We start from the raw sequence: 26806 nt of genomic DNA, 5'->3' as shown, positions 1-26806 counted from the left end.
CTCAGCTTCTTCATCAGGCAGATGCTACTTTGTACTGGTGGCCTCAGTTTACCATTGCTTTTTTACTAAGGATTTATCAAATGAGTTTAGGGAAGTAACATTGCAAAATGTCAGGTTCTTTAGTCATCCATTCCCTTTTATGGAGGTTTGTCTGTCTCTAAGAAATGTCCTGGTTGCATTGATAGATGCATTCGTAGAATTCAGACTGTTTCTCCCCAGCCCCACGTGAGAGAGGAAAGCAGCGGCCCACCATTTCCTGCTGGGGCATTTTCCATGCACTGCATACAAAAGAGCAAGAGACTTGAAGAGAAAACTTAAAGAATGTGGGGATCCACTTAGTAAGTACCCTTCTCTCCTTTTTCCTGGCTTCTCAAGTCCTCAGTGCTATTTTGCTCTAATCACACGCGTAATTTGTGTTTTAGGGGGCGGGTTGTTTTTCAGCCCTTTCATTTGGGAAAGATTAACCCAGATATTGTGAATGTACAAATCTCATATTATCAGTATCCTATTGTCAAAATAAAAGATACAACAAAAAGGAAGCATTGGTACATTACTATTAACTAGAGACGTAAATTCATTTCTATTTCAATAGTGTTCTCAATATTCTCTTCTTTTTATTGCAGCATCTAATCCAGGATACTACATTGCATTTACTCATGCAGTCTCCATAGTGTTGCCTGGACTTTACTCTTCAGTCTTTTCTTGTTCATTTACTTGTTTGTTTAGAGGAGACATGTGAAGCAATTTAAAAAATGTTTCTCAGTTTGGATTTCTCTCTCCCTTTTTTTATTAAGGATTAGTGGGTTAACATTTGGTATTTAGGGAAAGAATACAAGAATGGAGAAGTGCTTCTCATTTCATCATATTAGAGGGTAAATGACATCAATGTGACTTATTACTGTTAATATTTTCCCTGACAACTTAATATATAGTTTTCCAGTAAAAAACAATGATATTTTTTCACTGTATATAATATCTTCTTGGAAGCAAGTCACTAAAACAGCCCACATATGGACATAAAGATGAGTGACATCTTCATGAACGTATCTCCCCGGGCAAGGGAAACAAAAGCAAAAATGAACAAGTGGGACTATATCAAGCTGAAAAGCTTCTGTACAGCGAAGGACACCATCAATAGAACAAAAAGGTATCCTTCAGTATGGGAGAATATATTCATAAATGACAGATCTGATAAAGGGTTGACATCCAAAATATATAAAGAGCTCATGCACCTCAACAAACAAAAAGCAAATAATCCAATTAAAAAATGGGCAGAGGGGCTGAATAGGCACTTCTCCAAAGAAGAAATTCAGATGGCCAACAGACACGTGAAAATATGCTCCACATCGCTAGTCATCAGAGAAATTCAAATTAAACCCACAATGAGATATCACCTCACACCAGTAAGGATCACCACCATCCAAAAGACAAACAACAACAAATGTTGGCGAGGTTGTGCAGAAAGGGGAACCCTCCTACACAGCTGGTGGGAATGTAAATTAGTTCAACTATTGTGGAAAGCAGTATGGAGGTTCCTCAAAATCTCCAAATAGAAATACCATTTGACCCAGGAATTCCACTTCTAGGAATTTACCCTAAGAATGCAGCAGCCCAGTTTGAAAAAGACAGATGCACCCCTATGTTTATTGCAGCACTATTTACAATAGCCAAGAAATGGATCAACCTAAGTGTCCATCAGTAGATGAATGGATAAAGAAGATGTGGTACATATACACAATGGAATATTATTCAGCCATAAGAAGAAAACAAATCCTACCATTTGCAAAAACATGGATGGAGCTAGAGGGTATTATGCTCAGTCAAATAAGCCAGGTGGAGAAAGACAAGTACCAAATTATTTCACTCATATGTGGAGTATAAGCACAAAGAAAAACTGAAGGAACAAAACAACAGCAGACTCACAGAACCCAAGAATGGACTAACAGTTACCAAAGGGAAAGGGACTGAGGAGGATGGGTGGGAAGGGAGGTATAAGAGCAGGGAAAAAGAAAGGGGGCCTTACGATTAGCACATATAATGTGGGGAGAGGGCATAGGGAGGGCTGTGCAACACATAGAAGACAAGTAGTGATTCTACAGCACTATGCCGATGGACAGTGACTGTAATGGGGTTTCTGGGGGAGACTTGGTGATGGGGGGAGTCTAGTAACCATAATGTTCCTCATGTAATTGTAGATTTATGATAACAGAATGAATTAAATAAAAAAGAATGGAGAAAAAAAAAACAGCCCACATATAAGGAGGGGAGAAGGTTTAATAAGATCCACTTCCTAGATGGAGTATCTACCTGCCTGACTGTCTACATATCTGTCTTACTGTCTATCTATCTATCTATCTATCTATCTATCTATCTATCTATCTATCTATCTATCTATGTTTGTATTCTTCCTTCAGGAAGACCAGTTCCTTCTCCCACACTTGTGTCACTGTGGATTCATGTCAAATTCTTTAAATTTTCCTAGAGACTTCCTCCCTAACAGTATATTTTAAAGAGTATTTCCTAACTTTCAAAATTTGAATATTTTTTTAAAACCATTTGTCATTTGCCCACTGGTTTAGAATATATATTTCAAAATGATCTTTGCCGACCTCAAAAAATTTATAACTCCACCCTTCAAGTGTAAGCAATTTATGATCATATATCCCTAAAACATCCCTTTCATCTCTTGTATTTTTGCCATTAATTTCATTAAATATACAAAACATTTTTACCATCACTGTTTCAGTCACTTAAATTTTACAGTGATTAAGATTAGAACACAGATTATATTTTACCTTCCTTTACTCCATTTTGAAGCTCTTCATTCTTTGAGAAATTCAATTTTTTGACGTGTCATTTTGATTTTGCTAGAAGGAAATCCTTTAACATCTCTTGTAATGTAGGTTTGCTGGCAATATATTCCTGGTGTTTTAATTTATTTAAGAAAAATTTCACTTCACTTTCATTTTTGTACTTACAATTATAAGTGGTCACTCAACTGTCTTTCTGCTTATAATGCTTCTGAACAGAAGTCAAGTATAACTGTTACTCTTTTTGCTATGTAGGGAATATATATTTTCCCCTATTGCCTTAAAGTGTTTCTTTTTGCTTTGGTTTTTCATCGCTTTGTAAATTGATTTTCTTAATTATTGTTTTTTTATTATTATTTTCTGCTAGTGTTCTCTAAGCTTCTTCAATCTACTCTTTCAAATTTTTCAGCAATTTTGAAACATTGTACCCAGTTTATACACACACACATACACATACAATTTAGACTCAGAAGTGCTCCATCATTAGGATAAGTGAAGTGACAACAAAGACTGTAAAGAAGAAGGGGTTTGGATGGAGTCTTAGAGCTCTGTGGATTCTAATATTAAGGAATCAGTCACAAGAGAAACCAGCAAAAAAATACCCAGAACAGTCAGAGAAAACCGCATAATAATATGTCATCTAACCAGGGCAAATAAATTATATAAATAAAAGGTAGTGGTCAATTGTGCTAAATATTACTGAGATTCATTTCAATGACAATAAAAATATGACTCAAGAATTTGGAAAGGTGGAGTTTGAAAGAGCAGAGTAAGTGAACTGGTGGATTACAGAGCAAAGAAAAGAGGACTGAGGACAAAATGTGAAATAATAACATAGAGACAGTATTAACAGGTAAAGGTAGATAAAGCTGATGCTCTCCAAATTCAAATTACAAATAAAGCAGGGAGACATTTATTAGGAATAGAATATTTCAAGTATTTTGATTACAGTGGAAAACCTACTTCAGCTTTCAGTAAATAGTATCATAATGAGGTACATAATAATAAAGTAAAAAAGAAAACGGCATCTGTCATTAAAAACTCCACATTATGACCAACTAATAATTAAGGAGTAGAGATTTATACAGCCTGAGTCAGCTATCTTTGGGAAAAAAGAAGCACTAGGTTTGGGAAATACAGTCTAAACCTAGGAAATTGCTGTAGAAATGTTCATAAAAAGACCTTCTTCTCTCTAGCACTTATCATGGGAGAATTATCTTTACTTTTTAGATTCTAATCATAGATTGATGGTAAATGATTTACCATTACTGACTTGCACATGATAAAAATACTGAGGTTTTATCTACAATAAGAAGTTTAAATTAAAATATGACTAAAAACACATCTAACTTATGCAAGAACTTCAGGTAATTGTCCTCTTGGCTGTCCCCTTCACTTCATTGTTCCTTAGACTGTAGATGATGGGGTTCAACATAGGAGTGATGACAGTGTTGGACAGTGACATTAGCTTCTTAATCTCAGGTATTAACAGAGGTATTTGGGTGGTAAGTAGGTCAAACTGGCCATTCCACAGGAAAGGAACACCACATGAGGTGTGACAAACAAGCAGAGAATGCCAGCCAGTAGCAGAGGGCATCTTCAGGGTGGTTATGATAATGTGGCTGCAGGAGACCAAAATGAAGAAAAAGGGAAACATAATAAATAGTAGCATGGAGGCAAATACTTGCATTTCATACATGGTTGTACCCTGAGTGATTAGTTTCAACACTGGAGGACCACCACAAAGAAAAGTGGTCTATGATGTTTCATCCTCAGAAAGGAAGGACCATTATCTGAGATGTCTGCAGCATTGAGACAGGAATGCCAGACACCCTAAAGCCTCTAAGTCATCCACAAGCACAGGAACCATTCATTATGCTGAGTAGTGGAGAGGGTTACAGATGGCCACAAAGCAATCAAAAGCCATCAGAGAGAAGGAAACATTCAGAACTGAAAAAAAAGTACCACAGCCTACAAATGAGATGATTTTACTGGGGACCACTACATCTACCAGCATCTTTGGCACCATGACCAGCATGAAACAGACTTCAAGAAGTGATAGGTTTCAGAGAAAGAAGTCCCTGGGTGTTTGAAGAGCATGATCCACAGTGGTGACTGTGACAATAAGGAAGTCACCTGACAAACTGTATAGATGTCCAGGAGCAAAACAAAGAGGGAACCCTCCATCTCAGGGTTATTTGTAAAACCAAGAATAAATTCAGCTACTCTGGTGTGATTTTCCCAAGTCATATCTTAGACGAGTTTCTCAGTAAGAAGCAAAGTATGTGCATCAAAGGAGATTCTTTAAATATAGATAGAATCTTAAAAATATCAACAGAGTGCATAAACACATCTCTGTTCTCAGTTGCCTAACTTGCTATTTCTCTGAAGCAGAGAATGTTTGCAATAAGAACAAATCAAGGGAAAATAAATCTTTTGCATGAATCCTACTAATTGCTTATCACCTGGGAACAATTTTTCACTCATAAGTGGTCATAGTCTGTAGCTCATATTCTTCACCAGAAACATGCTATTTTTTCAGGATTAGAGACAGTTTAGAGAGATAATAATTGAAATAGAATCATCTACTAATTTTTAAAAGTAAACCCAGTTGCAAAAAGACAAATTACAGCTAGTGTGACCTCTTTAAGAACTGATCATATCATTAGGTATTTCTACTGTAGTATATTTTACACCATCTATTGTACATACACTTATATACATTTATATACACATATACATGCACATACACATATACGTATAAGAAATGGTAGATAAATGTAAGCAAACAAATAAACAGCATATATTTATAATTTTTGTTGCATTTCAGTAGTCTTCATGGTGTTAATTTGGGTGGTTTTTAAATACTGTCTTTTGAGCCATAATTTGACCTCACTGGACCACCGTTTCTTATTCTGCACATATGTACATTCCTATCATTTGAGTTGGGCATAAAATCACAAACTTCTGAACAAATATGACTGGCAGTAAATAAGTCCTCCTTCCAGCCCTCATGTCAATTCCCATCCACCAAAAGACTGCTGCTTCCCACTGTGTTGTGACTTTACTAAATTAACATCGATTAAGTAGAGCCCAGGAAATAGGGTATAGGACGGTGAGCCATGGTTCACCAGAAGCCCACAAGGGACAGTGGGATAGGCGAGGTCACTACTCACAAGCCCTGGAGGAGGTGCACAGCACTCTCCAGGGGGCCACCTGGGGAAGGGAAGGCAGGCTGCTGGCAGAAAGAGCAGGGCAGGACTTGGGCACATGGCTTTATTAGGGTCTGAGGAGGGGGAACTTTGGGGTTCCCTGCTATGGTCAGATTGTTCAATTCAAACCAAAAGGAGCAGAGTTTTGGGATGCTTTTATCTAAGGATCACTTAATGGGATGGCCCTGGGGGGCAGGGTAGACTGTTTGTCATAAGGGCAGTTAGTGGATTCAAAGCTTACATTTACTTTGAACTCTGAGGTCAGATATCTAGAGTATGCAATTGAGGAAGGGGATAATGTCAGCTCAGGGCCCCTGCACTTGCTCCTTGTTACCTGGCTACTTGACTACACCAGATGCCAAATCAGCAACATGATTGAGTATTTTAGCTACACTCTCAACATACTGTCCATCTTCTACAAAATTGCATCGTTAGATATGAAAAACAGTCACTTACTATTGTCATATATCCAGCCGTAAATTCAACTAATTACCTAATTATCTAAACATCAAATTTAACAATTAAGAATTCAAACACAAGATCTTACTTAAATTATTTTGACCAGAAGCAGAATTATGCAAATGTTTTCTGTACAGATCTTAATTAGCAATAGCATATCAAATATTAGCAATCACAGAAACATATGTTGGAAAAACAATTATTCATAATGCTACTTTGGGGGAGATGAATGATGCTTCATGTTTCCAAATACTGGCGTTAAGTTAATATTGCATAATTCGTTTTACAATACATTTGAAAAACCTAAATCAGAAAAAACTTAACTATTAATTTCATTGCCAAAATTATATTTAAAGAAGATTTCCCCTCTGAGAGTAAGGAGCAGAAAACTCGCAGCCCAAAGATTCCTCCTGAAATATAGTGCCCATTTGAAGAATTCTACATTTTCATTCTACTCTGAAGATTATCACTGAGGAAGGAAATGTGTTTACCCATGACCAAGAGGGTTGCTCTTGGTCCTATCAATAAGTTGGTGGATGTGAAGGCCAATGACAAGGCTGGGCTTTTTCAGTCTTCAGTAAAGGCAGCAGGTTGGGGTCCCTCTTCCTGTTGGGGAGGCCAGGGCCTAGATCCCAAGAGCCTGATGCCTAGAGGGGCACTTGGGCATCCACACGCAGAAATCATCTCAAAATGAATTAAAGATTTAAGTGTAAGATGTAAAGCTTTAAAACTCCTTAGAAGAAAACATAGGGGAAAAGCCTCCTGACATTGGACTTTGCAGTGATTTAACTGACATGACACACAAAACATAAGCAATAAAACCAAAAACAGAAAAGTAGAACTACATCACACTAAAAAGCTATTTCACAGCCAAGGAAACAATCAACAATCAACAGAGTGAAAAGAAAATCTATTGAGGGAAGAAAATATTTACAAACTGTATTTGGTAAGGGTTAATGTTCAAAATATATATGGAACTCCTACAAGTCAGTGGCAAACAAACAGAAACCCTGGAGACCTAATTAATAAATGGAATAAAGACTTGAGTGGACATTTTTTTCAAAGACATACAAACATAAGGAAATAAATGTCCAACAGGTATATGATAGATGCTCAATGCCACTAATCATCAGGGAAATTCAAATCAAAGCCACAATGACTCATCACCTAACACCTGTTAGGATGGCTATTATCAAGAAAACAAAAGACACTAAGTGCTGCAAGGATGTGGAGATATTAGAATCCTTGTACGGTGTCGGTAGGAATGCAAAACTTTGTAGTCCCTGTGAAAAATAATATGAAGGTTCTTAGAAAAGTTAAAATAGCACTAACACATTATCTATCAATCCTATTTCCAGGTATGTACTTAAAATGTTTGAAAGCAAGATCTCAGAGAGGCATTAATATTCCCATATTTCCTGAAGCAGCATTCACAAGTGTCAAGATACGGAAGAACCTAAATGTCCATGGAAGGATGAATGGATACAGAAAATGTGGTAAATGCATACAAAAGGATACTATTCAGCCTTAAAAAAGAAGGAAATCCTGTCATACATGACAACATGAATAAACCTTCACACTAAATAAATTGGCATTCACAAAAGGATAAAATCTGTATGAATTCACTTATATGAAATATCTAAAACACTCAAACACATAGAATCAGGTAGTGGAATGGCAGTTGCCAGCGGCTGGGGGAGGAAAAGACTGGGGAGCTCTAAATTAATGATTTTTTTCCTAGAGGAACTGAAAGATGATGAAGAGAATTCATTTCAAACACAAATCAAAATCACAAAATTTTTATTTCCTGTATAAAGTAAAATTTGATATCAATATTTATGGTGTCTTCTCCATTCCCGATGATAATATTTTTTTCTCTTAAGAAACCTCAAAATACAATTTTACTTTTTCAAATATTAAGAAGTTACAAATAACAAGGTTCACAAAATGGATGTCTGAAAGATGTACAAGAAGTTATTTAAATTGAATGAGAACTACATTAAACAAATGTGCCTGTGAACTGTTAGAAAATAAGTAAGTGAATGAACAAGATGAAAAGGAGGCCACTGTGATTTGAAAATGCTCCTGAAATTTCATGACTGTGTTTTTTGAATTGCTCTGCAATGTGTCCCTAATTCATTACACTGCATCGTTTCAACTGCTTGTGAAAAACAGTCTTCCATGCTATGTCCATGAATGCTCTCTTGATGTGCTGATGATTTCTCAGGCTATAAATGAAGGGGTCCATGCTGATGGGGGCTGCCAAGGTGTTTAGTACAACAACTCCCTTGCTCAGGGACACTGTGTCTTTTGCTGATTGTTTAATTAATATAAATATGCAGCTGACATTCGAGATGGAGATGACAATCATATAGGATGAACACTTGGAAAAGGCCTTTGTCCTCTGACTAGTAGAAGGAATCCTCAAAATTGTTCTGATGATATACATGTAGGACAGAATTATCAATGCCAAAGTGAATATGAGAGTAAACACAGCACAGGAAAACTCCATTATCTCTAAGAATTTTGTGTCTGAACAGGAAAGTTGCAGCAGGGGAAATAATCAAAGATAAAATGGCCAATAATATTAGACCTACATGAGCTGAGTACAGTAACAAGGTTCAAGAGTGAAAAGAGTGCAGGGAATATGATTAAGAATGAAAGTAGCCACGAAGAGAAGACAAGGAGTGTGCAGAGTCAACAGTTCATGATGGTCCTGTAATGCAGGGGTTTGCAGATGGCAATATAATGGTCAGAGAACATGGCAGCCGGAAGGTAAAATTCAGTGACTCTGAAGAAAAGAAAAGAGAAAAAAGAAAAAAGTTCAGCATTGCAATCATTAAATCTACTGACACTTGTGAATGAAGCCTATATTAATGAGACATTTCTGAGGAAGAAGTATGTGGGGGTGGGGAGGTGGGAGTCCATCTGGGTGAGGGTGATAACGGTCACTTTCCCATCATCCCAAGTGATGCTCATGTAGGTGATGAACAGGAAGACAAAGATCACCACCTGAAGCTTGGGGTGTTTGGAAGAATTTACCTGGTTGTGTATCTAGGGTAGCTGCTCTCTGTTTACGAAGGTTATTGAACATTAATTGAATTATTAATACATATAGTCCTACGCATATTATTTTCTCTTGTGTGAGTTTTGACAAAATATTACTTCTAAGGACTTATTTAGGTTGTTAAATTTGTGGTCATAGTAGCATTCTTAATTATTATTTAATGTCTGTGTCCTATGTTAGAAAATTAGATGATTAATTACAGATATTTTTTTCTAATAGATGCAGTCAAAGCTATAAATTTCCCTCTAGACACTGCTTCCACTGTATCCCACAAATTTTAATAAGTTGTTCTATTTCACTCATTTCAAAATTTTAAATTTCTCTTGAGATTTATTTTTTGATGTGTTATTTAAATCTTCACATAATTCAGGATTTTTCAGTTTATATTCATTGATTCCTAGTTTAATAACATTGTGGTCTGAGAATACATTGAATGATTTATATTCTACAAAAATTGTTAAATGTGTTTTATGGCCCAGAACATGTTCTAGGTTGGTGATCTTGAGAAGAATATGTATGTGGGTATTGTTGGTTGATGTGTTCTATAGCTGTCTCAATTGAAGTTGATTGTTGAATTCAACTATGTCCTCTCTGATTTTATGCTTGCTGGATCTGTCCATTTTGGGCATAACTTGAACTTTCAACTACGATAGTATATTCATTTCTTCTCTTTGCAATTCTGTTATTTTTTTTCCTCACATTATTTGGCACTCTGTTGGTAGGCACATACATTTTAAGGATTACATTGATATGCTTGCTCATATTAAATGGACAAAACAAACTCCACTTTGTCATGGTATACGATCCTTTTTACGTATTATTGGATTGACTTGTTTATATATTCCCTTCGAATTTCTGTACCTGTTATTCATAAGGTACATGTTTTAAAGTTATAATTTCTTTTAATATGTTGCCTGTTTCCTGCATTATGATAGTGATGGCTTAAGAATGAATTGAAAAGTATTCCCTCCTTTATCCTTTTTTGGAAGAATTTGTATATACTTGGTAGTTCTTAAAAAAATGGGTAAAATTCACAAGTGAAGCAATCTAGGTCTCTTTTTTTTCTATGGGAACATTTGTAACTTCAAATTGTTTACTTTATCAGTTATATTCAGTTTATAAATTTATTCTGGAAATTTTGGAAGTTAATAAGGATTTTATTTCATATAAATTAACAAGTCACAGACTTAATATTTCATTTTTTAAAATATCCATAGAAGCTATACTGATGTCACCTCTCACTCAGTAATTTGTGCCTTGTCATTTTCTCCAGATAATTCTAACTATTGAGAACTTAATTATATTTATCTTCTAAAGATTGCATTTTGTATTTAATGGGTTTGCTATTTTCCATTTTATGTCTCATAGTGTTTTTCTCTCATGATCCAGTGGATATAGCATAGTGTTCAGCAACTCCTGCTGAAACAATTTGATATCTACATACCATCAAATGAACTTTGATCTGTACCTCAACTATAGTAAGAGAATAATCTAGTAACCCAGTTACCATGAGCTGAGTACAAGTTGGTACGAGTCAGGAGCACGTTTTACCATGCAGAATGATCAGGTGATGAAGTGGTTTCTAGATCACAACACAGTAGTCACAGGACATAGGAACATAAGAAGCTCCCAAAAAACATGCAAAAAAAAAAAAGTTGTACCAATGATTCAGGAATTCGTTTAGTCTTCAGTCATTGAGGTTATCAGGAATTTAGGAATATAGAACAATGTGAATGGGATTTTTAAGAAGATGAAATTTTGGAGGAAGAAATGCTCGAAAATTTTTAGATAGAGACTCAACATGCTAAAGAGGATATGTTCTCCATTATGCTCAACATTGCATTTGAGAAATGGAGACTGGAAATCACAATTTACAACAAAGATTCATTTGTCAGTCAAAGGAAATTAACCCTATCTCCACTGATTGGTTCTTATGTCCCTTTTATGGATCTTATAACTACACAATAAAATGATTAAACTAGTAATAACAATTTTTTTTTCAGTTTTTAAAAATGTGGCAACCAAAGAGAGACAGTTTTGTAGAATTCTATTGATGAGTATTTTTTTCCTGCTTAAAATGTTATATGATAGTGAAAGTCATGTAACAGATCAGTTTAGTAATATCATGACAGATATCCCCTCTTAATGAACTTGAATAGGTTCTATTTGCCAAAATACAATTTACCTGATTGTTTTCAATTTGACTCCTTACTATATGAATACTTCCTTTAACTTCAAATGTAATTCAAATCAATTACACTTTCTAATGATAGCAAAGAAAAATTATTGAAGTATATTCTAAATGTCAGTGTCACCTATAACCCATGTTCCAAAAGCTTCCCCTCCAGACTAGACATTTAAATCCACATTATATCTACCAATTTATATTTTTCACATAAAATTTTCATCTAGTTTCTGCATTTAACTTATAACCTCTGAATATTATCGTATATTTTTACTCAACACAGTAAAAGCTCATCTGTTCATCTTTTTCATTGTCTTAATTTTTGCTTTTTTATCAACCTATTTATTGTCATTTGATATTCAGTCTAAGAAACAGGTTGATGATTTCCTACACCTATATGATGTATGGGAAGAAACATAAATATAGGAAAGTGAAATAAAAGAGCAATCAAAAGGGCTTTCCTTAACTTCATCTTCCTTAGTGATACATAAAGGGATATGTATCATTTCTAATTTATAGTGCCTTGAATCATTTATTGTACAAACCATAAGAAGTTGATCTGCATATTTGGGTGTTTTTTCAAAACCAGGATTAGGTATTTGTTGTAGTTATTGTGCTGGTTCATTCCTCATGAGGCAATTGTCTTCCATAGTTTCTTATGATCCTCGCCATATTATTTCTGCAAACATCTTCGTTACTTTCAACTCTTTCAGTTCTGAATTATCTTTACAAATATTTATTTTGCCGTTTACATATTGGCCAGATTTACACATACAGAGGTTTTATGTGTACTTTATACCTAGCATTTCTATGATGTACTTATGCAATTGCTTTCTCTAACTTCCCAATTTAAGCATCTGTTAGGAAGATCATTAATTTTATTAATTTCTCCATTTTTCTTGATTGTTTTCCATGTGTTATTTTTCTCCTCTTTTACTAATCATTACTACAAGCAATCTTTCACTAATCATTATATAATTCACTGCTCCTTCATGGGAGTAATAAAAGATACATCTTCCTCAGTTCAAATTTTTATGATCTATTTTTTCCTCTGTGTTTTTCAAAATTATCTTTCCCTGAGCTATCTTTTGTTCCTATGCATAATGTTAATAATGATCATTATCTTGCCACATTTCAGAATTACATATAAAGCACCTACCAGGCCTATAATCTAGCAAGTAGTCAACAAATAGAGATTTTATTTATATATTGTAGTGGTTGTTCAGCTTTCCTCAATAGAAAGGAAAGTTGAAAGCTTTTCAGGGTGAGTGTTTCAGACTTTCTGGTGGATGTTCCCTTAGAATAAGTTGTACTTCTATTTAAAGTTTTGTTACTTTTTCAAGACCAAATTGAAAAAATACAGCACTATTAAGCTAACTGGGAATTCAGAATTCAGAGGCCAATGATAGTGGTTTCCATTAAACATAATGTGAAGTGATAATGTCACAGACTGACTGAAATAAAGAGAAGCCAGGTGATGTAATTTTAACCTGCCTGTAAGCAGGAAGCAGTGAGGATGGGGAAGTCTTAGTTTAGAAAGTTCTCAGTCTTTATAAAGAGTTACAGAAATCCTCTATGCTAAAAAAACTAGTAGATGACATTTAAAAGTATATAAATAAAGCATTTCAGAAAATTCAGTGACCAAAAGGTCGTTTCACTTATTCAGTCTGTTTTAAATAAACTCTTTCTGCATGATGGAGAATCCAAACTGAAAAGAATATTGAGAGAGCTTTAGGTTTTGGTTTTATTAGATTGCCTTATTATGTTAAATGTATTTTTTTTCATTTTCAATGCTCTTAAATGTTTTCAGTTAGATACTGCACCAGGAACATTAGACTAATTTTCTCAAAATGGAAAATGTATGTATAGAAATGATCAAGGGATAATGCAATCAATTGTTTCAATAACCATTATTACTGAAATCACATTTATGAATCAAATGTCTTTTTAAGATCTAGTTAATTAACAGATTTTATAAAAACCTACAAAACTTACCAGTCCATCACAGGCTATATTGACTGTTCTCCCTGGCTATGTTTTATTTTGGTGTTCTAGATGGCATTTTCCAAATATATTTTTTTCAAATCAAGGACAAACTTAAAATAAAAAGAAAATGAAAAATAAATCACGGCCTAATTCACAGACATTTCTGGAAGAAAATAACGTAACATGCTGTGTTTATGCGAAAAATTTCTTTATTATATTTCATATTTTAAAATTCTGGTCATGACACAGAAATTGAATCCCTGAATTTCCAGACTATGGCAAGAATTAAAACATCCTAAAGAAAAGGTTTAGTTTATCCTACTATTTTGGTTTCACTGGTAGGAAGTACAGTTATATATGTTATTAGATACAAATGCAAAGAATAAATACATTGAATTAGCATTGTTCTCCTTATTTAACAATCATTTACAAGCAGTTTCCAGGTAGCTTCAGAAGTATTCCAAGGTTTTAAAGAGTGCTTTTTGAGTATGGAAACACCTAATAAGTATTGAATGTCATTATTAATTTTTAAAATAAACCAGTAAGAAAACACATTTTTTAATCTACAACTGAAATACATCTAAATGTTAACAATGGACTAACAGAAAACAAATAGATTCTATAGAATGTACTTTAAAACAACTATCTTTTTTTTAATAGACACTTTCTAACTTGAACATCAACACTAATTGCTAACTCTGGCACAATTTTATTTTTATTAAGTAGAGTTAGCACAAAAATTGGTAGTATTACAAAAAGTATAAATGAATATTAGTTTTAAGTAAGTTGTAATTAAGTGCCAATAAAGAATGATAATAACATTTACAATGCATGCTACATTCAATATATTTTAATTAAATATATTTATATTCTAGACTAACTAGAATTCAAATATAAAAGTGACAGATTGAATAACTTAGCTCAGTGTTTCCAGTTATCAACAGGAAAAGATGTAAAGTGGAAATAATCTATAATGAAATCTATAAAGAAAATAAACTTTCTTGAAACCAAGCTTTTTGAAAATAAAGCTTGAAATGAGATAAAGATAAATATCAAAGGAAGGAAATCAAAATAAAGGAGGAAACTGATTGGAAGCTACGATTGGATGCACTGGTATTGCCAGGGTCCTTTTGTTTGTTTCTTTACATGTGCTGCAAAAGGATAGTCATTTGTTTGGGAGAGAAACAACTCTGTGTATCATATTCATGAAGGATTTTTTTACCTGTTGGTTCCGTAAGGTGTAGATGAAAGGGTTCAAAAGTGGTGCAACAGAGGTATTGAGAACTGCAATTCCCTTGGAAAAAGATACTCTCTGTTTCACTGATGGTTTAACATACATGAAGATGCAGCTGCCATAAGAAAGGGAGATCACAATCATGTGAGAAGAACATGTTGAGAAAGCTTTTTTCCTCTGATTGGCTGAAGGGATTTTTAGAATTGTTATCGCAATATACGTATATGATACTATCACCATTGCCAAGGTGACCAGGAGTGTCATCACAGCAGAAACGAATCCCATTGTCTCAAACAGCTGTGTGTCTGAGCAGGAGATCTGCAGGAGGGGAGTTGTGTCACAGTAGAAATGATCAATAGTGTTAGAGTCACAGAAATCAATGTTTAGGCCTAAGAGGAGTGGTGGTAAGATGACAAAAAAACCTGCAAGCCAACAACAGAAGACAAGCTGTGTGCAGATTTTAGTGCTCATGATGACTGTGTAATGCAGGGGCTTACAGATGGCAACATAGCGGTCATAGGACATGGCTGCCAGCAGGTAAAATTCAGATGCTCCAAGAAGGAAGGCAAAAAACACCTGAGCTGCACAACTGTTATAGGAAATGGTTTTGTCCCCAGTTGCCATCATCACCAGCAATTTAGGGATGCATGTAGTGGTATAGGAAATTTCTAGGAAGGAAAAATTTCGAAGGAAGAAGTACATGGGGGTCTTGAGGTGAGTATCCAGCAGGGTGAGTGTGATGATGATCAGATTGCCGGTGATGCTGAGCAGGTAGGTGAGCAGCAGGAAGGTAAACAACACCATCTCCAGCTGTGGATCTTCAGTCAGACCTGTTAGGATGAACACTGTCACTCTTGTGTGGTTCTCCATTACTGTGCTCTACTTGTCCAGGTCTAAATGCAAAAAGAAGAACAAGAAAGTGAGCATCCCAGTGAGAAAGTAACAGCGATAACTAGTGGTTAAGGTGATGTTTCAGCTAGAACAATACAAGGCTCATTCATGTTCTTAAGACGGCCATGACAGGAAGAACAACAGTTTGCCTTTCCAGAGTATCTGGACAGAGAGTTCAATCTTTAGTTTGCAATTCTACTATTGGATAACCTATATGAGGACAGTAACTGTTCATTGTTTTTATGTGAATAATCTGTAAAGAAGTTAGAGGGACTTTTCAAAACTTAAAATGAAAGGTTTTTCTCTCTCGGATTTATGCAAGACTTTAGGATGTATGCTATTTCAGTTTAATATAAGAAGTTTGCACATGAGGAGCATAATCAATACCTGTTATAATTAGTGTTTCAGCTCATGTTTGCATTTCTCTCTGTTTCTCACACACACGCACAAACATGTTTCCTGAACGTCTGTTATGATCACTACCCTACCTATGTCGCACCGTGAGAAAATCAGTAGCCACAATGGTAATTTCAGTTTTCCAATGCATGTTGTGAATTTGAGAATAGACCGCTAAAATCAAGTGACAAATGAGAGGAAAGGTATAAAAGTAGACAGAAATATAAAAATACGTATTCAGTACATTGTATGAAGTATGAGAGGTCAAAGAAGAGAAAGGTAACAACAAAGCTTACAGAAACCTAGAGAGGTAAGAAAGGTTTTTTAGAGATAGGAAAGTGAGTTTGGTGAAAAATTCCAAAGAATATTAAAAATATGTTAATAAGTAAAATTTTGAAAAAGTTAAAAATACAGAAATTAGTAATAAATATGTTACTTAGTTAATATTTGTAAAAAAATTATAAGATGAAAATCAATCATATTTCTCTGCACCTACTTGTTTTCTTTCTGATTATTTTATCTTTTTATTTTTATTAAGCAAAGACTGTAATGATGAATAATGTTGAGATCAGTATGACATAAAAGAGATGAGGAATGAGTGTTTGGTAATTATTAAACACATAGTGAATCTCAGAATAGTGGTGACATGAATTTCAGGATGCATTATTTTTCCCTAAGATAGTACATTAAATGTTTGGCTAACACATAATTAAGAAAATGTTAATTATAGAAAACTATTCTCAACATCAGGCATATATTAAGACAGTTTGGTGTTTAGTTCTGCACAGGTAGTAAATTGAAGTTCAGGAAAAATTTGAAAGAGCATGTTTTCCAAAGTTATCCGTTCAAAACTATTTTTTGTGTACATAATTATAGGACATATTTTAGTGTATTTCTTTAAAAGAAGATTAATAATATCTCTAAAGAAAATCATCTTCCTTGGGATCTTCATCATCAAATGCAGAAAAAGTTTAAATTTTAGTGATGGACCCTAGATAACACAATGTTTTCTGTCTTGATAATATCAAGATAATTGTTTTCAACCTCTAAATCATGCATTACTTTTGAAAAGGCACATAAATAAAACAAAATAAACATATAAAGTAAAATAAAAGTCTTTTCCTATAATATCTAGAGGAGTTTATAGGAGGATACTAAGATACAAAAAAATGAGACCTTCTCTCAAAGTTATGTTACTAATACACACAATTTGGGTGAAAAGAGATGACTGTCACTTTTCCCTTTACATTCACAACCTGTTTACATTCACGTCACTGCGAAGCAATTATTATACATCTTCCCTCATTTACACAAATCACACCCAAGGTAATAATGTAGGAATGTATATACCTAATTACATTTGTTCCATGTCAAAAACACCAACTCTTACCTAAACACACTGTAAAAAGTTAAGAAAGGTCACATTAGCAAACCATTAGAAGGCAGGCCTGTGAATGCAATACGCTTAGTTGTATTACTTATTGTGACTATTAGATAAATTTTTAAAGGAACTGTTTTTAATACTAAATTATCATTGTATTCCATTTGTATTCTTTCACCATTTTCCCTAAATCAAAATTTAAAAGGTTAGAAAAAATAACATTAAAAACATAATGCTAAAATTAAAAAAATACAGGAAATGATCTTTAATTTTTAGATGTGCCGATTCTTTTCCATATTTTTGAGGCCAAAACCAGTCTGCCAAAAACACTTAAAAACTCAAATACCATTTTTAAGAACATGTAATATGCACAGATTTTTTTCGACAAAATGTAACTCCTCTGCTTCCACATTTCGCTGCTTCATCAACCAGCTGTAGAGAGCACATGGGCAGCCCGCTCCTCTCTGGCAGAGCTCAGGCTAACTGCAATCTATGCCTGTTTTTCTTGTTATAAATGGAAATTTTGTAAACATTATGTTACTTTTTTTCAAATTTTAGACTCCTTTATTAAATATTCCTATCACAACCATTTACTTATTCATATAATAAATAATTTTCTAAGTGTTATTTGCAGTGCTATATAAATTAACCAACACTAATCTCATGGAGTATTTATGCTCTTTGAACTCTGAAGGGGAACATCTAATGATTATGATGAATTCTCAGTAGGATATGAGATGCAAGAACACTATTCCCAAAGGATCAAATATTTATATGTGTACAAAGGCTTTTCATAGGCACTAAATATTTTTAGAAATAACAACGGAAAAAGAAAACACTAATTTAAACTCTCCAGATAATTCAGTAGAGATTTCCCTAACATATGCTTGCCTTCCCATACTGATGTTTTGCAATCCTATATATAGACACGAGGATTTGGAAACAAAATAAAATTATTTTAATTGGTAATAAAAGTGACAATATAAATTGGAGAATTTGGCCGGTCAAAGAAAAAATTGTACCTCAGGCTAAATACACCATGATTAATTCTCTAGATACAACTAGCATCTCATGTCCTTTATGCCATTTAATTTCTATTCTGGAAGCCACCTTTCCTCCAAATAGTCTTTGTGATGTTATCCAGGGGATCTTAAAGTAGATCTTAAAAATTTCAGAATTCCAAAGCATTCTCCATTTCTTCTATATTAATAAATTATTAACCTATGCCTATTATTAGCCTTCCTTGCAATTTATTGTAGCCATGTAGCTGACTTTTGTTCGAAACTGTAAATAGAGATAATGTGCAATTTCTGTTAGCGGGTTGAGCTTGTCCTCCTCAGTTCTTGTCCCACCACAGCAAAGCACTGAAGGGCAGAGACACAGTTGTGAAGCAGAGTGAAAGTTTAATTTGAATACACTCCAAGTGAGGAGTGGGCCAGAGTCAAGGCAGACAAAGGTTTACTTGAATAAACCAGAGAGGAAGGGAAAACAGAGGGAGGAAAGGGAAGCTCATTGAACTCCCACTTCGCATAGGGCATAAACCCCTGCCAACTCCTATGGCTGGTCACCTGGCATCCAGTGTCCGCTTGAATCTGCATTGCATGGGACCTGAGTCCCCACCACCCCAGGATTTAGGGGAGCCGAAGAGCACTGGACGGAGTGAGACTATCTTCTGAGAACTTTCCAAAGGTAAAGAAAGGAGATTTTCAGGCAGGATACTAAGGAGCAGGATGGTATAGTGGCATCTGCGTCCAGGTCACCCAGGAGATGGGTACTTGCAAGCCAGGAGCTCTCAGTAGCCCCTTCCCAACTATCTGGAGTGGAACAGAGAGAGTGACACACTCAAAGAAAGGGGACTGTGGGCAAACTCACAGAGGAGGTGTGCTTAAGGATTTGGGGTCTGGAGTTTTTTTTTTTTATTTTGTATCATTAATCTACAGTTACATGAGGAACATTATGTTTACTAGACTACCCCTATCACCAAGTCACCCCCACTTACCCCATTACAGTCTCTGTCCATCAGAGTACTAAGATGCTATACAGTCACTACTTGTCTTCTCTGCTTTGTACAGCCCTCCCCGTGTCACCCCCTCATTATACATGATAATCATAATGACCCCTTTCTTTTCTTTTTTTATCCCACACCTTATCCCTCCCTTCCCACCAATCCTCCCCAGTCCCTTTCGCTTTAGTAACTGTTAGTCCATTCTTGGGTTATGTGAGTCTGCTGCTGCTTTGCTACTTCAGTTTTTTTCTTTGTTCTTCTACTCCACATATGAATGAAATCATTTGGTACTTGTCTTTCTCCACCTGGCTTATTTGACTGAGCATAATACCCTCTAGCTCCATCCATGTTGTTGCAAATGGTAGGATTTGTTTTCTTCTTATGGCATTGTGTATATGTACCACATCTTCTTTATCCATTCATCTATTGATGATCACTTAGGTTGCTTCCATTTCTTGGCTATTGTAAATAGTGCTGCGATAAACATAGGGGTGCATCTGTCTTTTTCAAACTGGGCTTCTGCATTTTTAGGGTAAATGCCAAAAAGTGGAATTTCTGGGTCAAATGGTATTTCTATTTTGAGCTTTTTGAGGAACCTGCCTACCGCTTTCCACAATGGTTGAACTAATTTGCATTCCCACCAGCAGTGCAGTAGGTTTCCCCTTTCTCTGAAACCTCACCAACATTTGTTGTTATTTGTCTTTTGGATGGTGGCGATCCTTACCGGTGTAAGGTGATACCTCACTGTGGTTTTAATTTGCATTTCTCTGATGACAAGTGGTGTGGAGCATCTTTTCATGTGTCTGTTGGCCATCTGAATTTCTTCTTTGGAGAACTGCCTGTTCAGTTCCTCTGTCCACTTTTTAACTGAATTATTTGCTTTTTGTTTGTTGAGGTGCATGAGCTCTTTATATATTTTGGATGTCAACCCTTTATCAGATCTGTCATTTATGAATATATTCTCCCATACTGAAGGATACCTTTTTGTTCTATTGATGGTTTCCTTTGCTGTACAGAAGATTTTCAGCTTGATATAGTCCCACTTGTTCATTTTTGCTTTTGTTTCCCTTGACCGGGGAGATATGTTCATGAAGAAGTCGCTCATGCTTATGTCCAAGAGATTTTTGCCTATGTTTTTTTCTAAGAGTTTTATGGTTTCATGAGTTTTGTTCATGTCTTTGATCCATTTCGAATTTACTTTTGTGTATGGGGTAAGACAGTGATCCAGTTTCATTCTCTTCCCTGTAGCTGTCCAGTTTTGCCAGCACCATCTGCTGAGGAGACTGTCATTTCGCCATTGTATGTCTATGGCTCCTTTATCATATATTAATTGACCATACATGTTTGGGTTAATATTTGCAGTCTCTATTGTGTTCCACTGGTCTGTGGCTCTGTTCTTGTGCCAGTACCAAACTGTCTTGAGTACTGTGGCTTTGTAGTAGAGCTTGAAGTTGGGGAGTGAGATCCCCCCCTTCCCAGGATTGCTTTGGCTATTCGGGGTCTTTGGTGTTTCCATATGAATTTGTTAACTATTTGTTCTAGTTCTTTGAAGAATGTTGTTGGTAATTTGATAGGGATTGCATCAAATCTGTATATTGCTTTGGCAGGATGGTCATTTTGATGATATTAATTCTTCCTAGCCAAGAGCATGGGATGAGTTTCCATTTGTTAGTGCCCTCTTTAATTTCTCTTAAGAGTGTCTTGTAGTTTTCAGGGTATAGGTCTTTCACTTTTTTGGTTAGGTTTATTCCTAGATATTTTATTCTTTTTGATGCAATTGTGAATGGAATTGTTTTCCTGATCTCTCTTTCTATTAGTTCATTGTTAGTGTATAAGAAAGCCACATATTTCTGTGTTAATTTTGTATCCTACAACTTTGCTGCATTCCAATATCAGTTCTAGTAGTTTTGGAGTGGAGTCTTTAGGGGTTTTTATGTACAATATCATGTCATCTACAAATAGTGACAGCATAACTTCTCCTTAACCAATTTGGATTTCTTGTATTTCTTTGTTTTGTCTAATTACCATGGCTAGGACCTCCAGTACTATGTTGAATAACAGTGGGCAGAGTGGGCATCCCTGTCTTGTTCCCGATCTCAGAGGAAAAGCTTTCAGCTTTTCACTGTTCAGTATGATGTTGGCTATGGGTTATAATATATGGCCTTTATTATGTTGAGGTACGTGTCCTCTATAAGCATTTTGTTGAGAGTTTTTATCATGAATGGATGTTGAATTTTGTTTAATGCTTTTTTCAGCATCTATGGAGATGATCATGTGGTTTTTGTCCTTTTTGTTTATGTGGTGGATGATGTTGATGGATTTTCAGATATTGTAACATCCTTGCATCCCTGGGATAAATCCCACTTGGTCATGGTGTATGATCCTTCTGATGTATTTTTGAATTCGGTTTGCTAGTATTTTGTTGAGTATTTTTGCATCTACATTCATCAGGGATATTGGTCTGTAATTTTCTTTTTTGGTGGGGTCTTTGCCTGGTTTTGATATTAGGGTTATGTTGGCTTCATAGAATGAGTTTGGGAGTATTCCCTCCTCTTCTATTTTTTGGAAAACTTTAAGGAGAATGGGAATTATATCTCCTCTGCATGTCTCATAAAATTCCGAGGGCAATCCATCTAGCCTGGCGGTTTTGTTGTTGGGTAGTTTTTTGATTACCCCTTCAATTTCTTTGCTGGTAATTGGTTTGTTTAGATTTTGTGTTTCTCCCTTGGTCAGTCTTGGAAGGTTGTATTTTTCTAGGAAGTTGTCCATTTCTTCTAGGTTTTCCAACTTCTTAGCATATAGGTTTTCATAGTAGTCTCTAATAATTCTATATATTTCTTTTGGGTCCGACATGATGTTTACTTTCTCGTTTCTGATTCTGTTGCTGTGTGTTGATTCTCTTTTTCTCTTAATAAATCTGGCTAGAGGCTTATCTATTTTCTTTATTTTCTCAAAGAACCACCTCTTGGTTTTATTGATTTTTTTCTATTATTCTATTCTTCTCAATTTTATTTATTTCTTCTCTGATCTTTACTATGTCCCTCCTTCTGCTGACCTTAGGCCTCATTTGTTCTTCTTTTTCCAATTTTGATAATTGTGATATTAGACTATTCATTTGGGTTTGTTCTTCCTTCTTTAAATATGCCTAGTTTGCTATATACTTTCCTCTTCAGACAGCTTTCGCTGCATCCCACAGAAGTTGGGGCTTTGTGTTGTTGTTGTCATTTGTTTCCATATATTGCTGGATCTCTATTTTAATTTGTTCGTTGATCCATTGATTATTTAGGAGCATGTTGTTAAGCGTCCATGTGTTTGTGGGCCTTTTCGCTTTCTTTGTACAATTTATTTCTAGTTTTACACCTTTGTGTTCTGAAAAGTTGGTTCGTAGAATTTCAATCTTTATGAATTTACTGAGGCTCTTTTTGTGGCCTAGTATGTGGTCTATTCTGGAGAATGTTCCATGTGCACTTGAGAAGAATGTGTATCCTGTTGCTTTCGGATGTAGAGTTCTATAGATGTCTATTAGGTCCATCTGTTCTAGTGTGTTGTTCAGTGCCTCTGTGTCCTTAGTTATTTTCTGTCTGGTGGATCTGTCCTTTGGGGTGAATGGTGTGTTGAAGTTTCCTAAAATGAATGCATTGCACTCTATTTCCTCCTTTAGTTCTGTTAGTATTTGTTTCACAAATGATGGTGTTCCTGTGTTGGGTGCATATATATTTATAATGATTATATCCTCTTGTTGGACTGAGCTCTTTATCATTATGTAATGTCCTTCTTTATCTCTTGTTACTTTCTTTGTTTTGAAGTCTATTTTGTCTGATACTAGTACTGAAACTCCTGCTTTTTTCTCCCTATTGTTTACATGAAATATCTTTTTCCATCCCTTGACTTTTAGTCTGTGCATGTCTTTGGGGTTGAGGTGAGTCTCTTTTAAGCAGCATATAGATGGGTCTTATTTTTTTATCCATTCAGTGACTCTATGTCTTTTGATTGGTGCATTCAGTCCATTTACATTTAGGGTGATTACTGATAGGTATGTACTTATTGCCATTTCAGGCTTTAGATTCGTGGTTACCAAATGTACAAGGCCTCATTTCCTTACTATGTAAGAGTCTAACTTGACTCATTTAGTATGCTGTTACAAACACAATCTAAAGGTTCTTTTCTATTTCTCCTCCTTTTTCTTCCTCCTCCATTCTTTCTACATTAGGTATCAAATTCTGTACTTTTTGTCTATCCCTTTATTGACTTTGGGGATAGTTAATTTAATTTTGCATTTGCTTAGTAATTAGCTGTTCTACTTTCTTTACTGTGGTTTTATTACCTCTGGTAACAGCTAGTCCACCTTAGGAACACTTCCAATCTATAGCAGTCCCTCCAAAATAGACTGCACAGATGGTTTGTGGGAGGTAAATTCTCTCAGCTTTTGCTTATCTGGAAATTGTTTAATCCCTCCTTCAAATTTAAATGATAATCTTGCCAGATAAAGTAATCTTGGTTCCAGACCATTCTGCTTCATGGCATTAAATACATCATGCCACTCCCTTTTGGCCTGTAAGATTTGTGCTGAGAAGTCTGATGTTAGCCTGATGGGCTTTCCTTTGTATGTGATCTTATTTCTGTCTCTAGCTGCTTTTAACAGTCTGTCCTTATTCTTAATCTTTTCCATTTTAATTACTATATGTCTTGGTGTTGTCTTCCATGGGTCCCTTGTGTTGGGAGATCTGTGGATCTCCATGGCGTGAGCAACTATCTCCTTCCCCAGATTGGGGAAGTTTTCAGCAACTACCTTCTCAAAGACACTTTCTATCCCATTCTCTCTTTTCTTCTTCTTTTGGTATCCCTATAATACAAATATTGTTCCATTTGGATTGGTCACACAGTTCTCTCAATATTCTTTCTGTAAGATAAATTCTAGCCGAAATAAACAGGCGAAGCGAGGCAACGAAGGGCCAGGTAGTTTATTTGAACGCAAACACCCGGGCAAGATTTCCCCAGTCTACAGAAATAGAGGCTGTGGAATTCGCGCGCGTAAGCAGACAGGCAGCGAGTTTTTAAAGAAGGTAGGGGGAGGCGGAGCTTAGATTTACAGCAGTGCAAGGATTGGCTAACGTAAGGCACATTTTTCAGGTTGGGAGGGGGCAACAGCTGGGGTCTTTGACACATCATCAGGGTCTAACGTGCTTGCTCCTCCCGTCACTGCTCTCAGCCTTACATTTCAGTCTTTTGGTTATAATGGGCGCCGACTTGATCTGGCTACTTCTGACTGAGGAGGGGTGACGTGGGGGGTTTAAGGCTGGTTGATGGCCGGAGGCTCAGTCGGGAGGGGCGAGTACTTGTGCAGCAACAGTTGATTAAGTTTTATGTGTGAAATTTCTGCTATGCACTGTTGAAGAAACTTGAAAACACACGGGGCAATTAAGAGTAAACCACAAACTGTTATTAAGGGGCCTAGCAGAGGCATTAGCCAGGCCATTATGGGAGGCTGAAGCCACCCATAAGGGCCACCTTCAGATACTCATGTTTTGTGGAGGTGTTTTTGTAATTCTTGTAGTTTTTTAACGCTTTGCTCTATGACCCCAGACTCATTGATATAGTAGCAGCATTCTTCCTCCAAGAAAATACAGGTTCCGCCCTTTTCTGCAGTAAGCAGATCTAAGGCCCGCCGATTTTGAAGGGTGACCTGGGCAAGGGAAGTAAGTTGTCGCTGGAGGGAAATAAGGGAGATTGAGATTTCTCCCAAGGTTAGGCTCACTCTGTCGTCTAATGCTGCCAATTGACTTGCTAGACTTTGAGAGCTCGCTAAGCTATGTATGGTCTAACGCTCCTGCCCCTGTGGCAGCTGCGGACACTGCAGTAACTAGGCTCACTCCCACCAGCACCGGTAGATAAACCGCCCTCTTATGTCTAGTGTTTTGATATAGAGACCATTCGTCTAGTGCCTGTCTTACCTCAGGTTTGCTGTACAAAGTTAGTTGGGGCACTAGCATTACCGAAAAGCAGGGTCCTACCATGGTGCTGTTGATGCATTGGGTAAGCATGCTGTTGCACCAGAAGAATCCACCTCCTTGAAGGGAAATTGGAGTGTCTACAGTCACCCGTCATCGGCATTGGCTTCCCATTGGCCATTCTGAGATACTGGAATGCTGGGTCAGGTAGCAGGTTAGCTGGGATGATGGCTTTTCATGCCGTTTTCTGGTGACCCCGGACTTATGCCGAGCTTTGGGCTCAAGGCTTGTTTTCCACATTGGTACCTCGCTTAAAGGGAGGCCGCAGTCTTTTTCAGAGTTTACTGGTTGAGCCTGGAAAAAACTAATGGGAACTGCAGTCACCGGGGGGTATCAGAGGGAGGCACAGAGGAAATAATTAGACACATTGCTGAGGATATGTGAAGCATTAAGAAATTGCACTGTTTCTCTAATGACTCTGGCCCAGGAAAGTTGTGTTCCTGCTGGTCATAGAGAGTGGGGGTAGGGGCCCGACTGGATCCTCTGTTTTAGTGCCTGTTCTGTTTTTAAAATATTACTTCATATCCATGCCTGGGTGTTTAAGACCTCAGTGAGACTGGGGTTTACAGTGGTCCACTCTCTTTTGATGTTGATCGTGCCCTGTGGAAAGGCTTGACTGCTTTCGTACAGCTTGCCCCGTACTCCTTTTTCCCAGCGTTGGTCCCATGGGTCACTAACGGTAATGTATAGCCTATTTTGTATCTTGGTAAATATTTTGTCATTGGTTCCCCTTGTCGTGTCTCTTACTGTATGGACTTTACATTTGTTTGCTTCAGGATGGCATCCTCCATACATGTTGGATTGGAATGTACATGTACTAGAGGTCTGGTCGTAAGGGAAGCATAGTGTTGGGTTTGAGAAGGTATTTAAGATGTCTGTGTATATCAGTATTTGAACCGGTGCCTGACAACCCGCACGCAGGCAGCTTTGGGTGCCTACTTCTTGGGCCTCAGTTCCATGAGGAAGGGTTAGGTTAAGCCTGAATTTCCATGCCGAATAGCTCTGCCTGGAGACTATAGGGTCATCTATTTGGCTGGCTGTACTTGACACGACTAACCCGTAGCTTAAGAGGACCAACTTCACAAGACACCCACTCATCATGTCTGGGTACCCATTTGAGCCTAGAAAGGTGATACCAGGAGGAGTGCCTGTGTAGTTTGGCTGCTGAGGGC

At 36.4% G+C, this 26806-nt stretch overlaps 1 protein-coding gene across 8 annotated transcripts in view; it reads right to left on the bottom strand.

The window, feature by feature from the left end:
• Positions 1–26806, bottom strand: part of LOC130679045 (olfactory receptor 6C74-like) — a 266982-nt gene that overhangs the window by 11750 nt on the left and 228426 nt on the right. For 6 of the 8 annotated variants that reach the window (XM_057486758.1, XM_057486754.1, XM_057486757.1 and 3 more), the window contains one exon: positions 13917–15846. In XM_057486758.1, coding sequence (XP_057342741.1) covers positions 14885–15823 — 939 coding nt within the window. In that variant the 5' untranslated portion in view covers positions 15824–15846 and the 3' untranslated portion in view covers positions 13917–14884. Of the gene's footprint in view, positions 1–9152; positions 9273–13916; positions 15847–26806 lie in introns of those variants that run through there. The other 2 variants (XM_057486759.1, XM_057486760.1) reach the window with 2 other exon arrangements.

This window comes from Manis pentadactyla, chromosome 10 (genome assembly GCF_030020395.1).
Source record: "Manis pentadactyla isolate mManPen7 chromosome 10, mManPen7.hap1, whole genome shotgun sequence".
Lineage (NCBI taxonomy): Eukaryota > Metazoa > Chordata > Mammalia > Pholidota > Manidae > Manis > Manis pentadactyla.
The sequence above is the reverse complement of the archived record's forward strand: the minus strand, read 5'-3'. Positions and strand labels throughout refer to the sequence as shown.